The sequence below is a fragment of the Haliotis rufescens genome, unplaced genomic scaffold (assembly GCF_023055435.1).
Source record: "Haliotis rufescens isolate VD_foot unplaced genomic scaffold, xgHalRufe1.0.p SCAF_7, whole genome shotgun sequence".
NCBI classification, from domain to species: Eukaryota; Metazoa; Mollusca; class Gastropoda; order Lepetellida; family Haliotidae; genus Haliotis; species Haliotis rufescens.
In genome coordinates, this window is record NW_025964361.1 from 14873989 (window position 1) to 14897152 (window position 23164).

Sequence of the window (23164 nt, forward strand, 5' to 3'; positions counted from 1 at the left end):
ATATTTAGGTACATGGTATGTACATGTAACCGGATTCATCCTGTACTTCTGTCGTTCAAGGTCACCCTCAAAGCAAACTTTATGTATGTCTTCTGAAACGGCCCTCCTCTCAGAACAGCACGCTCCCGATCGCACGTTGACCCTGGTTCCAACTAAATTGACGTCCACGACAATGAATACCAACTAGCTCTGACATTTAATGAGAAGACCTGACAGAGAAATTCCTTAAATATAGGCCCGTCGAGACCCAGACAGTGGCGAATGTGAATGTGCCTATGCGCACAATGTCATAGTCCAAGTTCTCACCCTGTCATCCAATTTACGTCAGGAAATTGTAAATAAGATTATATATTTAAGGCATCCAATTATTTTGTGGTATTTGCCTTCTCTTTTTGACTAACAGTGGGCAGTAACCTTTATAATACTTACTGGCCAGATCTGCCACTATCAACAGAAATCAGAAGCAAATCAGACTGAAGTAACGGCATGATGAAGAGAATTCATGAGGGAGGGGTTTGGGGAGGCAGGCATATCACGGTGTGTCAGCTTGATGTGGGAGAAAGGCCCGAAGTGATGCGTATCTTACACGTTTTCCACTTTGGTGAAAACCACGTGCACGGGTATATGGTACTGACAAACCTAGTTACATAATCTGGGCAAACCGGGATTCAAACCAACGAACATTCATTACTCAAGGATGCACTGCGCTTTGCGTCAGCTTAGACAAGGGGACCCGTACCACTAAGTAAAAGGCCTGTCGAGCAATGCACCTGTATTGACGTGATGATCATTTTAAACATGATTGAATAATTTGAACGATCGTTTTTGGAAAACAGCATAAGTCACGGTCTTGCATGTGCTTTTATAAACCTATAAATGTGCTAAGAATTGACACTATCATTTTGGGTTTCGTTTGAGGCTCAGAATAAGTGAGAAACATCACAGCAAATACTTGGTTATATGTTCATTGAAATAAATATTCAATTGCCTATTCCAAGGTCCATGATCATGGACGTTATTCAATTATCTGAACAGGACATATTTCACACTGTCAAGTTATGATAAATACTGCTAAAATGAGCACTACTAATATTTGCATTCTGTCTGTGCTCTTCTGCTGAATCGCTTACGAAGCCAGTATTGAATTTCAAAGAAACGGTAATATTTCATCACAAAACCCAATTCCATCTAATTTGAAGCGTGTATCTAAGTCGATTTCACTCACTACTGAAAACCTCTATTGATAATGTATAGCCTCTGACAACAGAATTCACGTAATGAAACACCGTGGACTTTGAAAACAAACATTAATTAAATGCCAACTCATTGCGGTGTGATTCATTCACTGGACGTGGCTTGAGGTATGACGTATCACTTTCAACGGCAATAATTATGTTTCCGTATATTCCCGGTACATCAGGTACATATAGCCATAGTTACTTGAATGTGAACAGTTTTCTTGCTTCGGATACGTTGATAATTCAAAGCACACACATTCGTAAATCAAACGATACAATGTCAGATTTGACTGTGAAAAGTAATACATATCTCGATACTCGATTACTTGATGCTAATGGCATGTTCCGCCACATAGAATAACTGCATATACAAGTAAACTATTTCTAATGTTTTAGATAGAAAGGTAGGACCATGCCGCCGTTTCTGGGGATAGTGCGGGCTTATTGATCATCAGTGAAAGACTGGAACATTAACGGGTCACCCGTTATTTCCTTCATACGTCATTTAATACATATCCGAGGAATTTCGCCTAGGAAATAGAATTAATCAATAACATGCAGACTCTTTTATGTCCCTTCAGAAATTGATTAATCAGTGTCAATGTCAGGACAAATTGAATATCACAAAGTATTGAATAACCGTACAACTTTTGTTCCTGTGATGCACAGTGGTCTTGAAATGTTCTATGATACATAGTTGTCTGGAAATGCTCTATGATCCACAGTAGTCTTGACATGTTCCTATGATACACAGTAGTTTTGAAATGTTCCTTTGATACATAGTAGTCTTCAAATGTTCCTATGATCATAGCTTTAACCACTGGGCTACCCCACCGCCACTATATGATCATAGGAACAATAAGTCTTCAAATGTTCCTATGATCATATAGGGGCGGTGGGGTAGCCTCGTGGTTAAAGCGTTCGCTCGTCACGCCGAAGACCCGGGTTTGATTCCCCACATGGGTACAATGTGTGAAGCCCATTTCTGGTGTCCCCCGCCGTGATATTGCTGGAATATTGCTAAAAGCGGCGTAAAACCATACTCACTCACTCACTCACTCCCTATGATCATACACAGTAGTCTTGAACTGCGTGCTACTCGGCGTAAGTTCATTTTATGAAAATGGAGCGTATGGTACATAGTAGATTTAAACTTGCTGAGAAGCTTGTAGTACACGACCAGCGTATATATGTATTTCTATTACGTCAAGGGCCATCACATTGAATGAATTTTTACTCTACGCTGTATTCAGCTGTATTCTAGCGGTATCATATGGAATTATTATGTTTGGACCAGGCAAACCAGTGTCTGACTGCATGATTGATTACCTACTCTGTCGGTCACGATGACACTCCATGGCGTACCCTGTTGTCAGCACAGGTATAAATCTAGTCAAGTTACGGCTAATGTAAAATTTTAGACAAAAGAATTTTAGAGAACTTCTTTATTAAGCCCTTTTACATGAGTTGTTAAACGAGAAAATGCAGACATGACAATGTTTGCTAAGTTTTAATTTCACGGCAAGTTTATATTTGTCTACACTAGAGATTGACGGGAATACATTGTGATACCAGAGGAGCACTTTCTTATAACAAATGCAAGAGATTGATCAATCATGTAACCTCTTCTTCGCTGGAACACGTAACGACGGCTAAGTATTACTGTTGCGCCGCCTTCTTTTATGCAACGTGGGTGGCACGACTGAATGCTTCGTGACGTAACCATTTGAAACGGCAGATTCTAAGAACCGAGTTCAAGAGACCCATGGTTTCATAACATTCTCAGTGTAAGAACTGCAATGATTTTGTTGAAATGCCAGTTCGACATATGCCACGTAAATTATACAAGACAAAAAACAGGACAATAAATTTATACACTGTCTGCAAAACTGATCATGAAGTCATGACAAATGTCATACATGCACAACACTCGTATCAGAATATATTACATTTTGTATTTCTTTTTTTTCCATCTCCCAAAGGGATCTATTGTCTGGTCTGTTAACAACTGCCCTTAAAAGAAGGCCGACATAGTATTACAGTGTGTATGTAATGATACTTGTACATTCAGCAAATATACACTGAGGGACAGTCCAAAAGAACTATATAATACAAACAAGGCCTGTTTCATCATACATATGCACATGTTACCATCCTTCCCAACCCCCCATTGTATCAAAAGAACATCCAATGATTGATGTCTTAGGTATGAAAACATGAGCTGGAGAGCTTTATCAATCTTCTGTGAACGAATAATAAAATCAATCGATTTTGTGAATATATTATCTGTGCCAGTTTGCAATCATAAAGACAATATTATGATTAGCTATATATCCATTCTTCAGCTGTCGATGGTATTATATTAATTGATTTTGCATACAAAGGTACTTTGCAATGCAACAACGCCAATATGGCCACATTCGTGTGTCTACTTTGGCTAACGGTTGGTTTGCGAGTCCTCGGCAATAGTGGAGCCCTGATGTCCAGAGAGAGCAATTTGCCTTAAGTGAATCTATTTACACACATCTGGAACCAGACTGCGTTAACTTACATGAGACGGATTGAATCATTCATGCTTCATTTGGAAGAGGTATTGTGTAGAATGGGCTCCCCATGCACATGAAAAGATGTTATCTACGATAAAGCTTTTCATTATATTATATTATCTCATAGTCGGACAACAGACCATGAAGTATAAGGTAATTTACTTTTGTCGACCAAATTAGCTTGCGTCAAACTATTCACAACTGTTAACTTTCTCTTCGTGGTATTGTGAAGGAGTCGTTAAGGACAGACTGTAGCGTCTTGGGGTCAAGAGGGTCGCAGAACTATGTTCACAGGATGTCCTTACAAAAATATGGGCCAAAAGGATTTCTGTTCACCTTTTCAGAGAAAGAAATTGTGTGCATTGAAACAGAGATTAAACTGTATTTTCAAAGAAACAAGGTGAGGTAAGGTGAAATGGGGTTTCACGTCGCGTTCAATATTATTGCACTTATATAGCGACGTGCAAAGAAACAAGGGAAACTGTGTTGTCACAGGTTTCAAATTTGACCAAAGTGAAGTTTAGTTGATCAAAATAGTTTAACCTGTTGTTTTAAATAAAATACATGTCTATTATCATGCTATAAATATTCCTTACCTTTTTCAATGTAATCAATTATGAATTTAAACTATATCCATATTCCCATATTATACACCATATTATTAAATCGACTTTAAATATAAGTTAAACCGAAAAGCCCTTTCCATAATCATAAGAAATCTCTGTGGAAATCCATGTATTTCAAATTCGGCAGTCGCAGCAACTCATGATGCAGATATGCATCTCCTAGATTTGCCAGAACAATGATAATCGCTTTGTCAGTACGTTCTTGTCATAAAAGGTCATATATACTTTCATGTATTGGAATTTCCATGACACGCTGGGAAATAACTGAAATCACAGCGGTGGGAAACCCACCTCACCATGTTTCTAAGCAGGTGAGCTACGTGTTACATTGCCTCTTGTCAATCCTCTTGGTCACCTACTTTACTTTTGTTGTAAAATGTCTGCTGACATCGATGTCTCTTTTTACTGTCTGTCATTTGCATAAAGGGTTATACTTGTAATTCCCATGGTGGATATTTCCTACCCTTTAACTATATCCCATCAACAATAATGAAAGACATTTTATATAGCCTACATAAAATCAAACATATTTATAAATATTGGTGTTGAAGATGAGGCAGGATGGTATTGATGTGCTATTCTGGTATTCCTCCCCTGTAGACATATCAGAGCACAATTGGGCATACAAGCATACCAAAAAGGGGATCGGATGGTGGCCTGCAGCTGCGTGAGTGTGTCTTATCGTACCCTGGTCGTTGTTTATCATGCAATCAAACACTAGTTTACCTACTAGTTTATCTTCATAATATGTCAGACTGTGGCATAAAACAACATTCAGTATCTCAAATTAGGTTGCTTATAGCAATGATACGTTACAAGACTAATACAACAGACTAGTAGTCTGCAGATAGGCATGCCTACATTCTTCGTTTTATTGGTTGTTTTCCTACCAGATCCACTAGCACGTCAACATTAACGCTTTGTCGTGGGCAACGAACATCTCGTTATAACAAAATCTAGTCTGTTTCATACAATAATGAAGAATCTATATATTGATTTGTGTAGTGGATGTGTATGACCTACAACGCCAGCTCACCCTCTAAGGGTCCCATAGGTTTCTTGAGACGTTTCCCGTTAACAGTCCATTTGCAAAATGAAAAGCTTCTCGGCCTTTTTAATTTACGACATTACTTAAAAACGACACAGAACAATATAGACATCATTTCACTAAATTACATGAAATAATCGCACTTAACATACGAACCACCAGAGCCTCTAGCCACTTGCCTCTGATTACCTCACTTCTACAAGATCGATACCACTTGCAGATTACCACCTACTTTCTTGATATATCCCGGGGTTTACTGAACTGTAACAAGACGATGAGTAATGACTATTCATGTTGGTTAGGCCTACTTCAGATCTACTTTCGCCAACGAATACTTTGCCTACTATGTGGTGTGGTAGTTCTACATTCATATAGTTGCATCCCTTTGTGGTAATGGATCGGTCCCAACACTAGGCAGGTATATAGATCGCGGTGTATACAGTGCAAGTAATGTGTAATGTGATATTAATTGAAGAATGAAATATTTTTTTACTTACATTTAGTGGAGGATAAGTAAAACACAGTTATTATGCAGATATTAATGAATGCAACTGATCTAAAACCAAATAAATTGTCTTAAGAGATTAATAAAAGCAAAATAACTGTAAAGTCAATGTGCAGACCCAGGTTGTACAAGTAAATGTACCGCTGCTGGTGAATTCGTAAGACATTAGACCCTATACAACCATGAGAGAGAAAATCATACGACGAACTGATTTTTCAGCAACATCCGCTTGTGGGTTCAGACTGAAATAATTCTTGTCCAGGCTATCCAAAATGAAAAATTCGTCACAATTGACAAAGATTCTCCTGCCCTTGTCCAGTCGTTCAGCAACGTCAAGATCTAGAGTAGACTGTGTCGCCGATGAAGGAGGACGACACCTCGCAAGACCATCTCCAAGGAACTGGACCAGAGATTCCAGGGACATTTGTCAGCAGGGTTCAAATTGGATTGAAGCAGAGCTTTTGATTTTAAGACACATGTGTACTATTTTGTTAAGTTTTCATAGTCAAATAAATATATTGTGTCTCTGTTATGAGAATCCATGATATGTATATTTACATTTCAGGAAGAGTATATTAATCCTGTTTATACATGTTACTTGTGTAGAAATTGTCAGTGATTAACACTTTCACCTATACACCAATACCACACATTTGTCTATATTCAAGCCCTGGTAAGCTCACAGCAAAGACAAGGTTGATTAAACATATTTGTAGCTTGGTTATTTGTCTTGTCAAGCTAGAACGACACAAAGTGTTTAGTTCGAAGCTCGGGACTGGCTGGAGTACTCGTAACAACTCTATTATTTTATCATTTTTAGCGGCTGCCTGGTTGAGTCTACTATGTACCTGTGGGGATTGAAAAAGCATAACTCTTCTATTGCATACAATTGTTTAAATAACACGGTAGGCGAAAGAAGACGCCTTCTTGTAATGTCTATCGTGCTGTGTCGGGGAATATCTTTAACATTTCTATTGTAACAGAGATAAATAATTTTAGCTAAACAGTAGTTTTCTAACTTCATTTAAACTCAACAGGAAGGTATGTATACGACTTTGGTTCTTAAAACTTGTGATGGAGTAACTGTTTATGTGCAGACACATATGTCCTTAACGACAATTAAAGTACTTGCTATAACGACAAAAGGCTTTAAGAATCACCTTTTTGTTACGTACAATAGTACACGTACCAATAAAACAGTTACATAACTAGACAGATATGTAGGTTGCAGCGGAATCGTACTTAATGCCAACAATATCACCATGTGATAAAAGCATGTATTCGAATCCACAGTTTCTCAACCTCCACACAAAAGCTTTGAATCACGCACCAAGATACAAAGAGGTTGATAGCAAGAGAGCAATCAACACCAACAGTATATTATAGCACACATATGATCAACCAGTCGTAGACACCCATAGAATTTTGACAGACAAGTGTGCATGGTTGCTGAATATAGTGTTGAGTTTCAGTCTACTTCAAGTATTGTCTGCAATTACCCTTACACTGGTATATTGATGTATACTGGTAATTACATGTATAAATTGTACTACACGGTAAATTGTAGACATCTTTAGCGTCAAGATGTCATTTAACATGTAATAATACTACAGGAACTTCATAAAAACAGATGTCCAACCCTTACTAACACTTACTCAAAGGGAAATGGCTTGTGTATACGTAATGGTTGAATTATGAACGTGTTGGAGGCATCCGGCGTAGTTCTCTTTCCAGTATGAAACTAATATTCCATTCTTCCGGAAATAACAAAGACCGTTCTTCAGATTAAGGGATAGATCATTGTATCTTGTCGGGAGAGTTGTAGGTTCTTATATTATCCCATTATCCGGTATCCCATTTTAGGATTTAATGCATTCATTGCTCGATGTCAGTAGCTCCCACTAATATATTGTCGACATAACTCAAAGTTTCCGCTACTTATTATCGATAATCGCAAACAAATACAATCAGCGTTCCCTAACAATGTTCCGAGCACGTCATGCATGATTGTATGAGAGTGTCGACATGTAGTCATATCGCAGCTTCCCACCGACTCACAGGGGATCCCACAGGTCGCAATAATGACTTCGATGTTAATAATTGTCTGATTTATGATCTCAATTTCCATGTATTAGGAAGATGAGAGACGGAATGAAAAGTTCATGCCTCACTTGATTAATCCCTGCAGAACAGAAGCGCCGTGCTACAGACAAGTGAGTGCGGATATGTGACAAGTGTCGTAACTCCCTGTGTGTGATAAATGTTAGCAATGTAATTATCATCATCATTGTAAGCACATGCGGCAATTTGTCATTCAATGTTTATGCGATAATATTTTAATTATGGCATATATATGTTCACACAGCTGAAACGTTTTGAACGCGATAACAAAATATTTTGTGTAAATAGGTCGCTCATGATTGTTTCATTTTGATAGAAATTGATATTATCTCCGAAGGATGGACAATGCCGTGGACAGTTCTTCAATCTCTATTGTATTTCCATAGAAAGTAGTCATTTGTCAACACTGTTTCTGACGACGTTTTGACGGAAAACATTTAAGAATGACACACTCATACTGAAATACAGAAACCGGACTTATCGAGTGAAATGTCATGTAACTGATTATAGAAATAGAGATTCATTATTTCCTCCAGATGTCATTCCGAAGATTACAATGAAGATGTATTCAATTACACGCGGTTAACACAATACAAAAAGGCATAACATATTTACAAATACACACAGTTTACCAAATTCACATACCTAAACGAAGACAGATATTCACTAAAAGATATATATCAAAAGATGCCTTAGTTTGTACAGAGACGAGGCGAATTGTAGTATGATAGTTTCCCAGGTGTGTTCATCAAGATTATAAGTAGATTTTCTTTCAACCCCAAATAAGAATGATAACATATCTGTTTCGTCTTGCATTTACAAATCAAGATATTTTTGAACGTCTTGTTAGTCAATGAGAGAAGAGAAAAACGCATTTCTTTCTGATTTAAGGGCTTCACAGTGTAAAATAATGTGGCTGTCATAGTCGAAAGCATTGCCTATAACAGAGCATGCACTCTTTCGAAAGTTTACTGCGTGATGAGACGTTCACACCAGGTTGTAAAGCAGGTCGATATTCCAGGTACAGAAAAGCTGATAGCCAAAGTACATGGTATGTTTATTTTGTATGAATTCTCTTATAACGGGACATGTTTACGTTATTTGATACATTTGTGAGCCATCATTGTTCTTCGTATTTGCATATAATTTCATTAACAAGAATTCTCCATTTCAATTGTGGGGGGAAAGTACCGTACTGAGTATATGTACGAAGGTAGGTACCCAGTTGGTATTTATCAAGTGTTGATTTAAGTTCTAAACAGCTTGTCTTTGAATTGACAGGGCTTGCAATGGCAAAGTTATTGCAGTTGCATAATCGACCAATAAATAAAAGTTTGCATTTATCAATATATGCAGTAATTGTCAAAACCTCCAAATTCGCAATAGTAGATTCTGAGGGAGATCTTCTATCAAGACCCTGTACAATGCGTGTACAATATCTTTGCGCGCCTTCCAACAGAACGGCATGTGCACCCTTGATGTCATGGAGTAATTCACATCCATCAAGGCTGGTTTTGAGTATCATTCTGAGCCATATTTTCACGCTTGAAATTGGATGAAGATCATAACTATTTAATCCGTAACAAGGGGTGTGCATATTATTCCTCCAGATGTATATAAACATACATACAAACAGACATGTACTAACCGTGCAGATAAATCGAATATAATACCTAAGCGAGTTTCAAGACAACGTGATGCTTTTTTATCACCCTCAACGTTGAAACCACATAATGTTCACCTTCTTAATTAGATCCCACCTGTTTGATTATACCAGCTTGTTCCAGTCCGTCCTCGAGTAAAGCCACGTTTTGCTTGTGTATATAATTAATATAATGTGTGTTAAACGTGAATGGAGTAGGGCAACGCAGTTGAGTGCAGCATTGAACCCATTGATGTGACCGTGTGATCCACAAACACACATGAAGGAAGTGATCAGTCAGTGAGGACTGCATATAATCAGGTGTCTACGTTTGTCGTCTAGGCCTCATGAGAAATGGGGCCGTCGTTTCTGATAAAGCTTAACGTGCTTACAGTGAAGAATGAACTCGATTTGGAAGCTCCATCTTGATGTCGCCTCAGATTCATTCATGGCTGCTTGTAAGTGGTAGCCATCAGCATCATTCAGACACTTACCACTCCATCACCTTGTATTTTATGTCAGTCACAGATGCATGTGGCTCTAACCACGGTTATTGTTTTAGGTAAACATATGCAGTTGTCTAAGCAGTAACTACTCGTATAACGTTATTTTACGCTGGTGACATTCCACATGTCAATCTGAGTTCTGCACACATGTAGGAGTTACTAGGATAAGTTTCTTAAGAATACTGGACCGTCTCCGTGGTCAGGTGGTAGAACGTCTGCCCGGAGAGAGGTAGCTCGGGGGTTCGATCCCCCGCAGCGTACTTTTTGTCACCCTGCCTGGCGCACGGCATTTAGGGTCTAAAACAAGGACTGGTCGGCTCGGAGTCGGTACATTGTGTCTTAGTTGGGTATTCATGTTAAACTGTGGCATGATATCTCAGTGGGCTAGCACTATAAAAATATTTAATTAGTCAAGACCAGTACACGTGCTTGCACGTCACTATATAAGTGCAATAATCGACGTTAAACCTCAAGAGAACATGGCAAGTCTAAGTATGTGAGACCGTGTTGTACTGTAGTTTGTCATTTCGCTGTGGGGTTTGATGCCCCGGAACGGTGGTGAATATTTGTGATTAATATGTTTGCTTGCCGTACCAAGATCCGAGTGCGATTCTTTGCATTTCTACAATATGTAAAAATACTCTTTCCATCCCTAGTCTATTTCCAACAAGAATCTCTCACAAAGCGAGGTGAAAAACCAAACTCATTGAATTCACTCATTTCCGAATTACGCGATAACGGATATATAATTTGGCAACTGTTCGCTTTCTAATGATCAATCAGCTGAGTAGTCTGTACAATGGGACCAGGCAATATTTGCAGCAGAATGGTGTAGACCACATCACTAGAAACCGACAAATAACAGGTTAACCCTGACGCTGAAATTGGTATACAAATTATCTTAAAACGTATAAGCATGTGTAACATGCAGACTCCATGTGTGACACAAAAGGAAGAATATTGAAAAAAGTGGTAATTCCATATTACATGACATTGATGTGACAATAGACGTATCATAATGGTGTGCTTTGTTGCAACATCACAGAGGAGACAATTATTGAAAACAGATTCAATCAATGGGTAATAGCGTGAACAATGTACAGTAAGAGCTGCTTCACACGTATGTTATTATCTAGTAGTTATACACTCATGATACGAGGACATGAGTGGCAACTGTATGTGCACAGTTACATCCCTTAGGCATGGTAGAAATATATGATGTTGGTTCGAATCCCAGATGCACTTTATTATGTGTCATTACTATATACCCATGCTCTTGGTTTCAACCTATCATCGTTGCTTCTAGTCCCGAATTATGTTTCCAGGTTTGTCAGCATCATGCCCTTGCTCGTTGGTTTCACCAAAATAAAACACGTTTAAGACCCACATCAATTCTGAATTTCTCCCAACATCAATTGACATACCATGTTATAACCGAAATACTTTCACAACTGTGTTACATTAAACTCGGTCATGATCACTCGCTCATTATATTGTCCCCCCACAGCCAGAAGACAGCGGGATGATGTGCACGTGTCGGGCCTGGCTCGTGATGCTTCCAGCTCTACTCACAACTCTGCCTCGAGCCACATCGCAAGTCCACAATGGCCTGAGTAGGTGAGTGGACTTCTCGCACCTACATCGTCTGGCGAAGCTACCACAGATAACATATACTCTAATGATAATAAGATCGTCCTAGTATAAAACTCGAAACTAGATAACAGGCACACTATTTGGTTTGTTGTACCTAACAGTAAATTGTGGTTTTATCATAAATTATGTACGTACATGCGTCTAATGGTAATACATTAATAGTGGACCTAATAAACAACTATGTATTGTCATTATGACTGGTGTCATTTAGGAAGATACGTTTGTTGACAAACAAACATTAATTGTGCAATCCATATACATGTACTTCACTATTGTAGACGTGAACTGCTTGACCAGATATTGAAAAAATCAACTTATGATCCAAGAATTCCTCCTGATTACGAAAGAGGTAAATATTATGAAATATAGCTCTTGTATAATAAAAAAATAACAATAGAGAAACGTCATGTTTTTAATTATCGTTATGCTGACACCATCCCACTTAATGATGTGTGGATGTTATCGGGCAGGGAGTTATTTATGTAACCCTCTGGCTGATGGAGCTCTACAGGCAAACAGGATGTTTACATTTGAAGTAGGAAGAAAATGTTTCGCTTTAAAGTAATTTTGAAAATGTCATAAAAAACATTGACAAGTTAATCCTTTGGGTCACCTGGGATGTGAAGCAGTTTTTTGTCCAGACTCCTATTTAGGGTATTTTGACTACCTCTTGGTGCAATGGATTTTGAGTTTGATGTCAGAATTCCCTCCAAGGGTAATTTGTGTCTTCAACAGTGCACGGCACGTGTGTGGTTCACTTTTTTGGGACTAACTCAATGTCTTGCATTTCAGATGAGCCCACGAATGTTACTCTCCAGATCCACATACTCAGCTTTGACTCCATCAATGAAGGGTCGATGGTTAGCGCACATTTCGTTGTCGATTACAATCTTACACACCAAACTACAATCGATCTGTCTCATTTTCTCAGGTCACATACTGCAAGCCATGACTGTGGTTATTCTTCAAATTGTCAGATAGTTCAGTTTCTTTAACTCTTTAGACAGACAAGGCAATACTTTTCAATTACCAATTATAGAAAATGGCACAGTACGACATAGATAATTGTCTTGTGTCAGACTTCATATGTCACAAGAGTAATTATGCTATCGGGAATACAGCAAAAACATTAATTGGTGGCTTTATAAAGCAGCCGTACACTTAACGAGCCTCTGAGTATTAGAGCTAGAGGAATGGATGAACGCTAATTATTGATTATGTGGAATGGATGTATGGGATTGTTCAACATTTTATGTTAGAAACTTGATGTTAGTAACTGTACATGTACGCCAGGCTTAAGGTAGGAGCAGGTTCTTTTGATGTGGTGGGAGGCTGACTGGTGATGTATGTGGTGGGAGGCTGAGTGGTGAAGTATGTGGTGGGAGGCTAAGTGGTGATGCATGTGGTGGGAGGCTGAGTGGTGATGTTTGTGGTGTGAGGCTGAGTGGTGATGTATGTGATGGGAGGGAGGCTGAGTGATGATGTATGTGGTGGGAGGCTGAGTGGTGATGTATGTGGTGTGAGGCTGAGTGATGATGTATGTGGTGGGAGCCTGAGTGGTGATGTATGTGGTGGGAGGCTGAGTGGTGATATATGTGGTGGGAGGCTGAGTGATGATGTATGTGGTGGGAGGCTGAGTGATGATGTATGTGGTGGGAGGCTGAGTGGTGATGTATGTGGTGGGAGGCTGAGTGATGATATATGTGGTGGGAGGCTGAGTGATGATGTATGTGGTGGGAGGCTAAGTGGTGATGTATGTGGTGGGAGGCTGAGTGATGATGTTTGTGGTGTGAGGCTGAGTGGTGATGTATGTGTCGGGAGGGAGGCTGAGTGATGATGTATGTGGTGGGAGGCTGAGTGGTGATGTATGTGGTGTAAGGCTGAGTGATGATGTATGTGGTGGGAGGCTGAGTGATGATGTATGTGGTGGGAGGGAGGCTGAGTGATGATGTAAGTGGTGGGAGGCTGAGTGATGGTGTATGTGGTGGGAGGCTGAGTGGTGATGTATGTGGTGGGCCCTTAGTGATGATGTATGTAGTGGGAGGCTGAGTGATGATGTATGTGGTGGGAGGCTAAGTGGTGATGTATGTGGTGGGAGGCTAAGTGGTGATGTATGTGGTGGGAGGCTGAGTGATGGTGTATGTGGTGGGAGGTTAAGTGGTGATGTATGTGGTGGGAGGCTAAGTGGTGATGTATGTGGTGGGAGGCTGAGTGATGGTGTATGTGGTGGGAGGCTGAGTGGTGATGTATGTGGTGGGCCCTTAGTGATGATGTATGTAGTGTGAGGCTGAGTGATGATGTATGTGGTGTAAGGCCGAGTGATGATGTATGTGGTGGGAGGCTGAGAGATGATGTATGTGGTGGGAGGCTGAGTGGTGATGTATGTGGTAGGAGGCTGAGTGATGATGTATGTGGTGGGAAGCTGAGTGATGACGTATGTGGTGGGAGGCTAAGTGGTGATATATGTGGTGGGAGGCTAAGTGGTGATATATGTGGTGGGAGGCTAAGTCGTGATGCATGTGGTGGGAGGCTGAGTGGTGATGTATGTGGTGTGAGGCTGAGTGATGATGTATGTGGTGGGAGGCTGAGTGGTGATGTATGTGGTGGGAGGCTAAGTGGTGATATATGTGGTGGGAGGCTGACAGGGGATGTATGTGGTGGGAGGCTGAGTGATGATGTATGTGGTGGGACGGGCTGAGTGATGATGTATGTGGTGGGAGGCTGAGTGGTGATGTATGTGGTGGGAGGCTAAGTGGTGATATATGTGGTGGGAGGCTCAGTGATGATGTATGTGGTGGGAGGCTGAGTGATGATGTATGTGGTGGGAGGCTGAGTGGTGATGTATGTGGTGGGAGGCTGAGTGATGATATATGTGGTGGGAGGCTGAGTGATGATGTATGTGGTGGGAGGCTAAGTGGTGATGTATGTGGTGGGAGGCTGAGTGATGATGTTTCTGGTGTGAGGCTGAGTGGTGATGTATGTGTCGGGAGGGAGGCTGAGTGATGATGTATGTGGTGGGAGGCTGAGTGGTGATGTATGTGGTGTAAGGCTGAGTGATGATGTATGTGGTGGGAGGCTGAGTGATGATGTATGTGGTGGGAGGGAGGCTGAGTGATGATGTATGTGGTGGGAGGCTGAGTGATGGTGTATGTGGTGGGAGGCTGAGTGGTGATGTATGTGGTGGGCCCTTAGTGATGATGTATGTAGTGGGAGGCTGAGTGATGATGTATGTGGTGGGAGGCTAAGTGGTGATGTATGTGGTGTAAGGCTGAGTGGTGATGTATGTGGTCGGACCTGAGTGATGATGTATGTGGTGGGAGGCTGAGTGGTGATGTATGTGGTGTGAGGCTGAGTGATGATGTATGTGGTCGGAGGGAGACTGAGTGATGATGTATGTGGTGGGAGGCTGAGTGGTGATGTATGTGGTGTAAGGCCGAGTGATGATGTATGTGGTGGGAGGCTGAGTGGTGATGTATGTATTGGGAGGCTGAGTGATGATGTATGTGGTGGGAGGCTAAGTGGTGATGTATGTGGTGGGAGGCTGACTGGTGATATATGTGGTGGGTGGCTGAGTGATGATGTATGTGGTGGGAGGCTGAGTGACGATGTATGTGGTGGGAGGCTGAGTGGTGATGTATGTGGTGGGAGGCTAAGTGGTGATATATGTGGTGGGAGGCTCAGTGATGATGTATGTGGTGGGAGGCTGAGTGACGATGTATGTGGTGGGAGGCTGAGTGGTGATGTATGTGGTGGGAGGCTGAGTGGTGATGTATGTGGTGGGAGGCTAAGTGGTGATATATGTGGTGGGAGGCTCAGTGATGATGTATGTGGTGGGAGGCTGAGTGACGATGTATGTGGTGGGAGGCTGAGTGGTGATGTATGTGGTGGGAGGCTGAGTGATGATATATGTGGTGGGAGGCTGAGTGATGATGTATGTGGTGGGAGGCTAAGTGGTGATGTATGTGGTGGGAGGCTGAGTGATGATGTTTGTGGTGTGAGGCTGAGTGGTGATGTATGTGTCGGGAGGGAGGCTGAGTGATGATGTATGTGGTGGGAGGCTGAGTGGTGATGTATGTGGTGTAAGGCTGAGTGATGATGTATGTGGTGGGAGGCTGAGTGGTGATGTATGTGGTGGGCCCTTAGTGATGATGTATGTGGTGGGAGGCTGAGTGGTGATATATGTGGTGGGAGGCTGAGTGATGATGTATGTGGTGGGAGGCTAAGTGGTGATGTATGTGGTGGGAGGCTGAGTGATGATGTTTGTGGTGTGAGGCTGAGTGGTGATGTATGTGTCGGGAGGGAGGCTGAGTGATGATGTATGTGGTGGGAGGCTAAGTGGTGATGTATGTGGTGGGCCCTTAGTGATGATGTATGTGGTGGCAGGCTGAGTGGTGATGTATGTGGTGGGCCCTTAGTGATGATGTATGTGGTGGGAGGCTGAGTGGTGATGTATGTGTCGGGAGGGAGGCTGAGTGATGATATATGTGGTGGGAGGCTGAGTGGTGATGTATGTGGTGGGCCCTTAGTGATGATGTATGTGGTGGGAGGCTGAGTGGTGATGTATGTGGTGGGAGGCTGAGTGGTGATATATGTGGTGGGCCCTTAGTGATGATGTATGTGGTGGGAGCCTAAGTGGTGATGTATGTGGTGTAAGGCTGAGTGGTGATGTATGTGGTGGGACCTGAGTGATGATGTATGTGGTGGGAGGCTGAGTGGTGATGTATGTGGTGTGAGGCTGAGTGATGATGTATGTGGTCGGAGGGAGACTGAGTGATGATGTATGTGGTGGGAGGCTGAGTGGTGATGTATGTGGTGTAAGGCCGAGTGATGATGTATGTGGTGGGAGGCTGAGTGGTGATGTATGTATTGGGAGGCTGAGTGATGATGTATGTGGTGGGAGGCTGAGTGGTGATGTATGTGGTGTAAGGCTGAGTGGTGATGTTTGTGGTGTGAGGCTGAGTGATGATGTATGTGGTGGGAGGCTGAGTGGTGATGTATGTGGTGTAAGGCTGAGTGATGATGTATGTGGTGGGAGGCTGAGTGGTGATGTATGTGGTGGGCCCTTAGTGATGATGTATGTAGTGGGAGGCTGAGTGATGATGTATGTGGTGGGAGCCTAAGTGGTGATGTATGTGGTGTAAGGCTGAGTGGTGATGTATGTGGTGGGAGGCTGAGTGATGATGTATGTGGTGTGAGGCTGAGTGATGATGTATGTGGTCGGAGGGAGACTGAGTGATGATGTATGTGGTGGGAGGCTGAGTGGTGATGTATGTGGTGGGACCTGAGTGATGATGTATGTGGTGGGAGGCTGAGTGGTGATGTATGTGGTGTGAGGCTGAGTGATGATGTATGTGGTCGGAGGGAGACTGAGTGATGATGTATGTGGTGGGAGGCTGAGTGGTGATGTATGTGGTGGGAGGCCGAGTGATGATGTATGTGGTGGGAGGCTGAGTGGTGATGTATGTATTGGGAGGCTGAGTGATGATGTATGTGGTGGGAGGCTGAGTGGTGATGTATGTGGTGTAAGGCTGAGTGGTGATGTTTGTGGTGTGAGGCTGAGTGATGATGTATGTGGTGGGAGGCTGAGTGGTGATGTATGTGGTGGGAGGCTGAGTGATTATGTATGTGGTGGGAGACTGAGTGATGATGTATGTGGTGGGAGGCTGAGTGATGATGTATGTGGTGGGAGGGAGGCTGAGTGATGATGTATGTGGTGGGAGGCTGACAGGGGATGTATGTGGTGGGAGGCTGAGTGATGATGTATGTGGTGGGAGGGAGGCTGAGTGATGATGTATGTGGTGGGAGGCTGAGTGATGATGTATGTGGTGGGAGGCTGAGTGATGATGTATGTGGTGGGATGCTGAGTGATGATGTATGTGGTGGGAGGGAGGCTGAGTGATGATGTATGTGGTGGGAGGGAGGCTGAGTGATGATGTATGTGGTGGGAGGCTGACTGGTGATGTATGTGGTGGGAGGCTGAGTGGTGATGTATGTGGTTGGTGGGAGGCTGAGTGATGATGTAGGTGGTGGGAGGCTGAGTGATGATGTATGTGGAGGGAGGCTGAGTGATGATGTATGTGGTGGGAGGCTGAGTGGTGATGTATGTGGTTGGTGGGAGGCTGAGTGATGATGTAGGTGGTGGGAGGCTGAGTGTTGATGTATGTGGTGGGAGGCTGAGTGATGATGTATGTGGTGGGAGGCTAAGTGGTGATGTATGTGGTGGGAGGCTGAGTGGTGATGTATGTGGTGGGAGGCTAAGTGGTGATGTATGTGGTGGGAGGGAGGCTGAGTGATGATGTATGTGGTGGGAGGCTGAATAGAGAGATGAGCAGCTAATATCCTAAGTGTTGCGTATTAATTTGATTATAGCATCTGCTGAAGTAAAAATGCATTCATGTAAAAAATATATATCTTAACTTGAATACAAATATATCAAGTTTTACAGAATCTCGCTCGATGCTTTGATTTTTCCAAAATGCATGTAATTATAACGTTATCCATCATGACTATATCACTCATTATTGACAATCTTCTTTTAAATGCGTGTTCCATATCTAGGATTATTCCATCAACATATATCTACGGGAAAAATGGACCGACAGTCGCCTTGCCTTCATGAACTACACAAAATCTGATTGGCTCGAACTGGATACCCGGATGTTAGATCATGTTTGGGTCCCAGATGTATATTTCCAAAATGAAAAGAAGGCTGCTTTCCATAATGTTACAGTTCCCAACAGGCTCATACATCTGTACAGGAACGGCACAGTTAATTACAGTCTAAGGTAAGCTTGGCGGATGTGCGTGCTCTGATGTATTGATCCCCCTGGATGCACGACATAGAGCCATGTGACACACAAAGTCACAAATATTTCTTTTCTTAATTACAAAAGAAGAACGGCATTTTAAAATTTATTGATCTTTAGGAATGTCGCGGTTAAAAAACTGCAATACACTCACACATAGTGAACCAAATATGCGAAAGAAGAAAGGAACAATAAGAATGTTTTGATTCCACAGGAATAACGTCATCACAATGTTGAAGGACAGTTCACAGTGACAATGGTAGTGAACGTCATCACAATGTTAGAGGGCAGTTCACAGTGACAATGGTAGTGAACGTCACCACAATGTTAGAGGACAGTTCACAGTGACAATAGTAGTGAACGTCATCACAATGTTGGAGGACAATTCACAGTGACAATGGTGGGGAACGTCATCACAATGTTGGAGGACAGTTCACAGTGACAATAGTAGTGAACGTCATCACAATGTTGGAGGACAATTCACAGTGACAACGGCGGTGAACGTCATTACAATGTTGGAGGACAGTTCACAGTGACAATGGTGGGGAACGTCACCATTAGGGTGACACTCACCGGCGTGAGTATTATGCGGACAGGCTTTGGATCAATGAGGTCGAAAATGTACTTGGAGCCAAAATCCAATGAATCCTTGCAGCGAAAGCTCGTCACGGCATATTGCATCACTTTAGACTCCTGAGTCACTGGTTGCCTCTGACAACCTGAAGATAACCAAGGGGGTTTCTATGGTGAACGATATAAATTAAAAGAAGCTTCTTCAGAAAATGCGTGCATGTGTTTTGTATATAAGTGTTAAAACTCGCGATAGTTTGGAAAGTAGCCTCCGTCGTCTGGTATCCATTGTGAATGTGAGTTTAGACGTTGTAGTTGGAAATGTATGTCTAATTTAGATGTAATCTGTATGTAAACAATTAATCATGAATAGATTGATCTACTAAATAACACATGAGTTAGCAGGGGAGTGTTGACTGGCCCGCTTCCTCTAGGCTGCCAGCCTCGCCCCGATGTATGATGCATAGTCTGGCTGTGTGTTGCCAGGATCAACATCAGATAACGACTTCAATGATTAATATGGCCATGATGTCCCTGTTTAGACTGACGTATCTTGAGTTCTACATGGAGCGATATTTTATGATTCTAGTTCCGCGTGGCCAGGATGATCCTGATTGAGCCTCTACTTATATAGCTACTCACCAAATAACGATCTGCGGCATAGATGTGATAAGCTTTATCACATTGGCACACATGCCGACATAGACAAAACGTCTCTCTTCATTAATAGAAATATAATTTCAAAAAATGTCTGTGATATGATTTTGTTTCGGGATGATGTTATTATTCAGCTTAATGCGGTTGCTGACGACGTTAACAAAGAACATCACAGACAATATATTTCATCAATCATATTTGAATGATATAGTTCTTAAAGATATATGACGTGGTAACGTAGCATGTAGCCATTAGACAGCTAAATCGTAGCTAATAACCATCCTTCATAAAAACATAAAAGCTGTACTGCAACAAATGATATTCTTCACGACAATTAAAGGTATTATTGAATCTCGCTGGCGTTGATCGACACGATGCATATAGGGAAACGAGTTGGGTGCATGTCCTGCTTCACAAATTTTATTTGCATGTAGGTGAAGCTTAATATGCAAAGACTAGTACCAGTGAGTGAGTGAGTGAGTGGTGTGGAAGGAGGGCCAAAAGTGATGCGGGTCTGAGACGTTTACCAATTTGGGAAACCTAACGAGCACCATAACCTAGAAATATAATCTTTGCGAACCTACCATATGACAGTTGTCTGGCTCTGCACACGCCACTAGGACAAAACTATGCGTTGACTTGCATCGTGAGAAAGTAAACACTGTGGCGGCACTACTGGGGGTGTGTGTCTTGGTCCAAGGGAGACTACTTGTAATTAAGACAAGAAACGGTGCATCTCCATAAAGCGCCCGGAGACTATTGCTGGTTGTTATCGACTATGTTGGGAAGTAATGCTTTCATAATAAATGTACAGTTAGAATACGTGTGTACGGACACATATATGTTGTAAAGGTTTTCTGCTGATGTTATGTCTTCTGTCTGACCCAGGCTATCCATGACGTTGAGCTGCCACATGTTTCTGGCCCGCTACCCGATGGACTCTCAGAGTTGTCCCATTATTATTCAAAGTTGTGAGTAACTATCATTTTTTTCTGGTCCAACGTTTGAATTTTCTATCATCTTGATATACGTCGACAATAGTTTACAAAGTCGATTTCCTCAGTTTTAAAAAAACGCATTACCTAAATATATAAAGCTTGTTATGATTTCGTATTAAATTTCAATATACCATTCTTAATGCTGTACTGATTTACACGGTCATAGAACATGTTTTCAAATCGGCTATTGTGTCATGAGAACATTGCTGTCTAGAGAACTCTGAACATGTCACCATGTTGTTTATACCACTGGTGTTATTCTGCAGTTCTATAGGCATCAGCTGATCAATCTTCCTTTGTCAAAACCTACCCCTTCAAGATGCGGATCAGCTGTATCGCAGTTCTCTCATTACAAGAGCTTGATTGCTTCAGGTTCAACGAACCCTTCAAGATAATGCTCAAAATTCTGAAAATAAAACAGATTGACATGTTGTCTAAATATATATATATTACCATTCCCGATACAACAATCAACACATTTTTGAAACTTGGTGTTTGTTTGGTTTGGTTTGTTGTTTGTTTGTCAACGCCGCACTCAGCAATATTCTAGCTGATATACGTGGCGGCGGTCTGTAAAGAATCGAGTCCCTACGAGTGATTGACATCACATTTACAGAATACTTCTTGTCCTTCCAGATACCTACACGACAGACAACGTGGTGTTCGCCTGGTCCCCCTTTAACCCCATTACGACCAATACAAACATGGAGCTGCCGCAATTTAATTTTCAGAAATATGAGATAGTGGACTGCCGTGACGTTTATGAAAGTACGTACAGAACTGTTGTAGTGTGAATAACTATACTGAAACATTTTGAAATTGCATATTCGAATTTTAAAATATTTGGCAAAATGGCCACACACAAAAACAAATTAATTTGTTCTGGGTTTTTAGGCATGAGCTAATCAAACAAAACAATGTGATTTTGTCACACAGTCATCATTCTGTGCCATGCAAGTACATATTTACTGCTAAATTCGTTTTCTTCTCCTTCTGGTTAAAGTTGATCAGCATTTTCATTGTGAGTCAGTATATGTAGAACTGAAATGTGTCCTTGGGTGCACATATTGGTTATGATCTACTCACTCACAATGTCGGCAAGTGAATATAGATAGGTTTTGGTCTACAAAAGTAACTGCTGATCAAATATTTTCTCAGTACTTAACAGTTCTCAAAGTTAACGATTTGTTAAAAAATGTTCACTGTGTCTGAAAACTTTCCCCAACATTGCATGCAACATTTTACGATCGCTTCGACATGTAAATGTATCATTCGGAAAAAATCGAAAAGTGAAAATTGAGTTACATTGTTTGGACGTAAGTCTAATATACGTGTTTGCTCTCATAAAATGCTACGTTTATCTTATAGATGATTAACACAATAAAAATTCTTTGATCTGATATTTCTCAGAACATTACCAATATGTGTTTGCCGTCGTGTTTTTGTTTTCCGTCCACTGTGATTAACAAGTCAATAGTATTTCTTTTTTAATCTGCTTCTTCGTCAAATACTCTGTAACAAAATTAATACATTCATGTCTTTATGTCGTTATACGGAGCTATGAGCCGCACGTGATGCAGTATAGAGGGTTTTATGCTACTTATATATCGATATCAGCCTTTCATGCAGTGCGTTTCTCAAACTCAAGCCAGGATGTTATTTCTCTTGACATGAAGTGGGTGGTCTTGTTCTCATGTGAAGGTGTGGCTCCTTGGAGTTGGAGTTGGATTTGGTCGTACCCAACAGTGAAACGCTTGAACAGCGACTTTGTTCAAAATGTGCCGCAGGACACCAAGCAGAAAATGTGCACCCATAATATGGAGATTTGTGATTGCTAACCTTATGAAATGTGCATACACGCTGATCCTGTATCAGGGCTAATCAATTAGATTGGAAGAGTTAGTGATGTGGAGTAAACGATTGGTGAATGTGAAATGGCGACTATATGTACATTTCAGAAATATTCCAGCTGACGCCGGAATGTAAATAAGCGAGTCTTGACCGGAAAATACAGTGGTTTACATCATGAAATACAATGACACGCCTAATCCAAGTAAGCGAGCCTGACCACCCGCTTCGACATGTGGTCGCTTTAGTCGCTTCCTACGACAAGCATGGGTTGCTGAAGACCAATTCCCTGTGTGAAAAACGTATCGGCCGATTGATTACAGTGAATACTAGAAAATCGGATACCACGCGTCAGGAATAAGCGTTTACGTTCATATAGTGAGTGAGTTAGTTGGGTTTA

General features: G+C 41.5%; 1 protein-coding gene across 2 annotated transcripts in view; it reads left to right on the top strand.

The window, feature by feature from the left end:
• LOC124141840 (glycine receptor subunit alpha-2-like) overlaps positions 1-23164 on the top strand; it is a 42210-nt gene that overhangs the window by 14808 nt on the left and 4238 nt on the right. The window contains exons 1-7 of one of the 2 annotated variants that reach the window (XM_046509992.2): positions 5023-5077; positions 11740-11849; positions 12164-12234; positions 12678-12745; positions 18444-18670; positions 20807-20889; positions 21553-21684. In XM_046509992.2, the coding sequence (XP_046365948.1) occupies positions 5060-5077; positions 11740-11849; positions 12164-12234; positions 12678-12745; positions 18444-18670; positions 20807-20889; positions 21553-21684 (709 nt within the window). In that variant the 5' untranslated portion in view covers positions 5023-5059. Of the gene's footprint in view, positions 1-5022; positions 5078-11739; positions 11850-12163; positions 12235-12677; positions 12746-18443; positions 18671-20806; positions 20890-21552; positions 21685-23164 lie in introns of those variants that run through there. The other variant, XM_046509993.2, reaches the window with a different exon arrangement.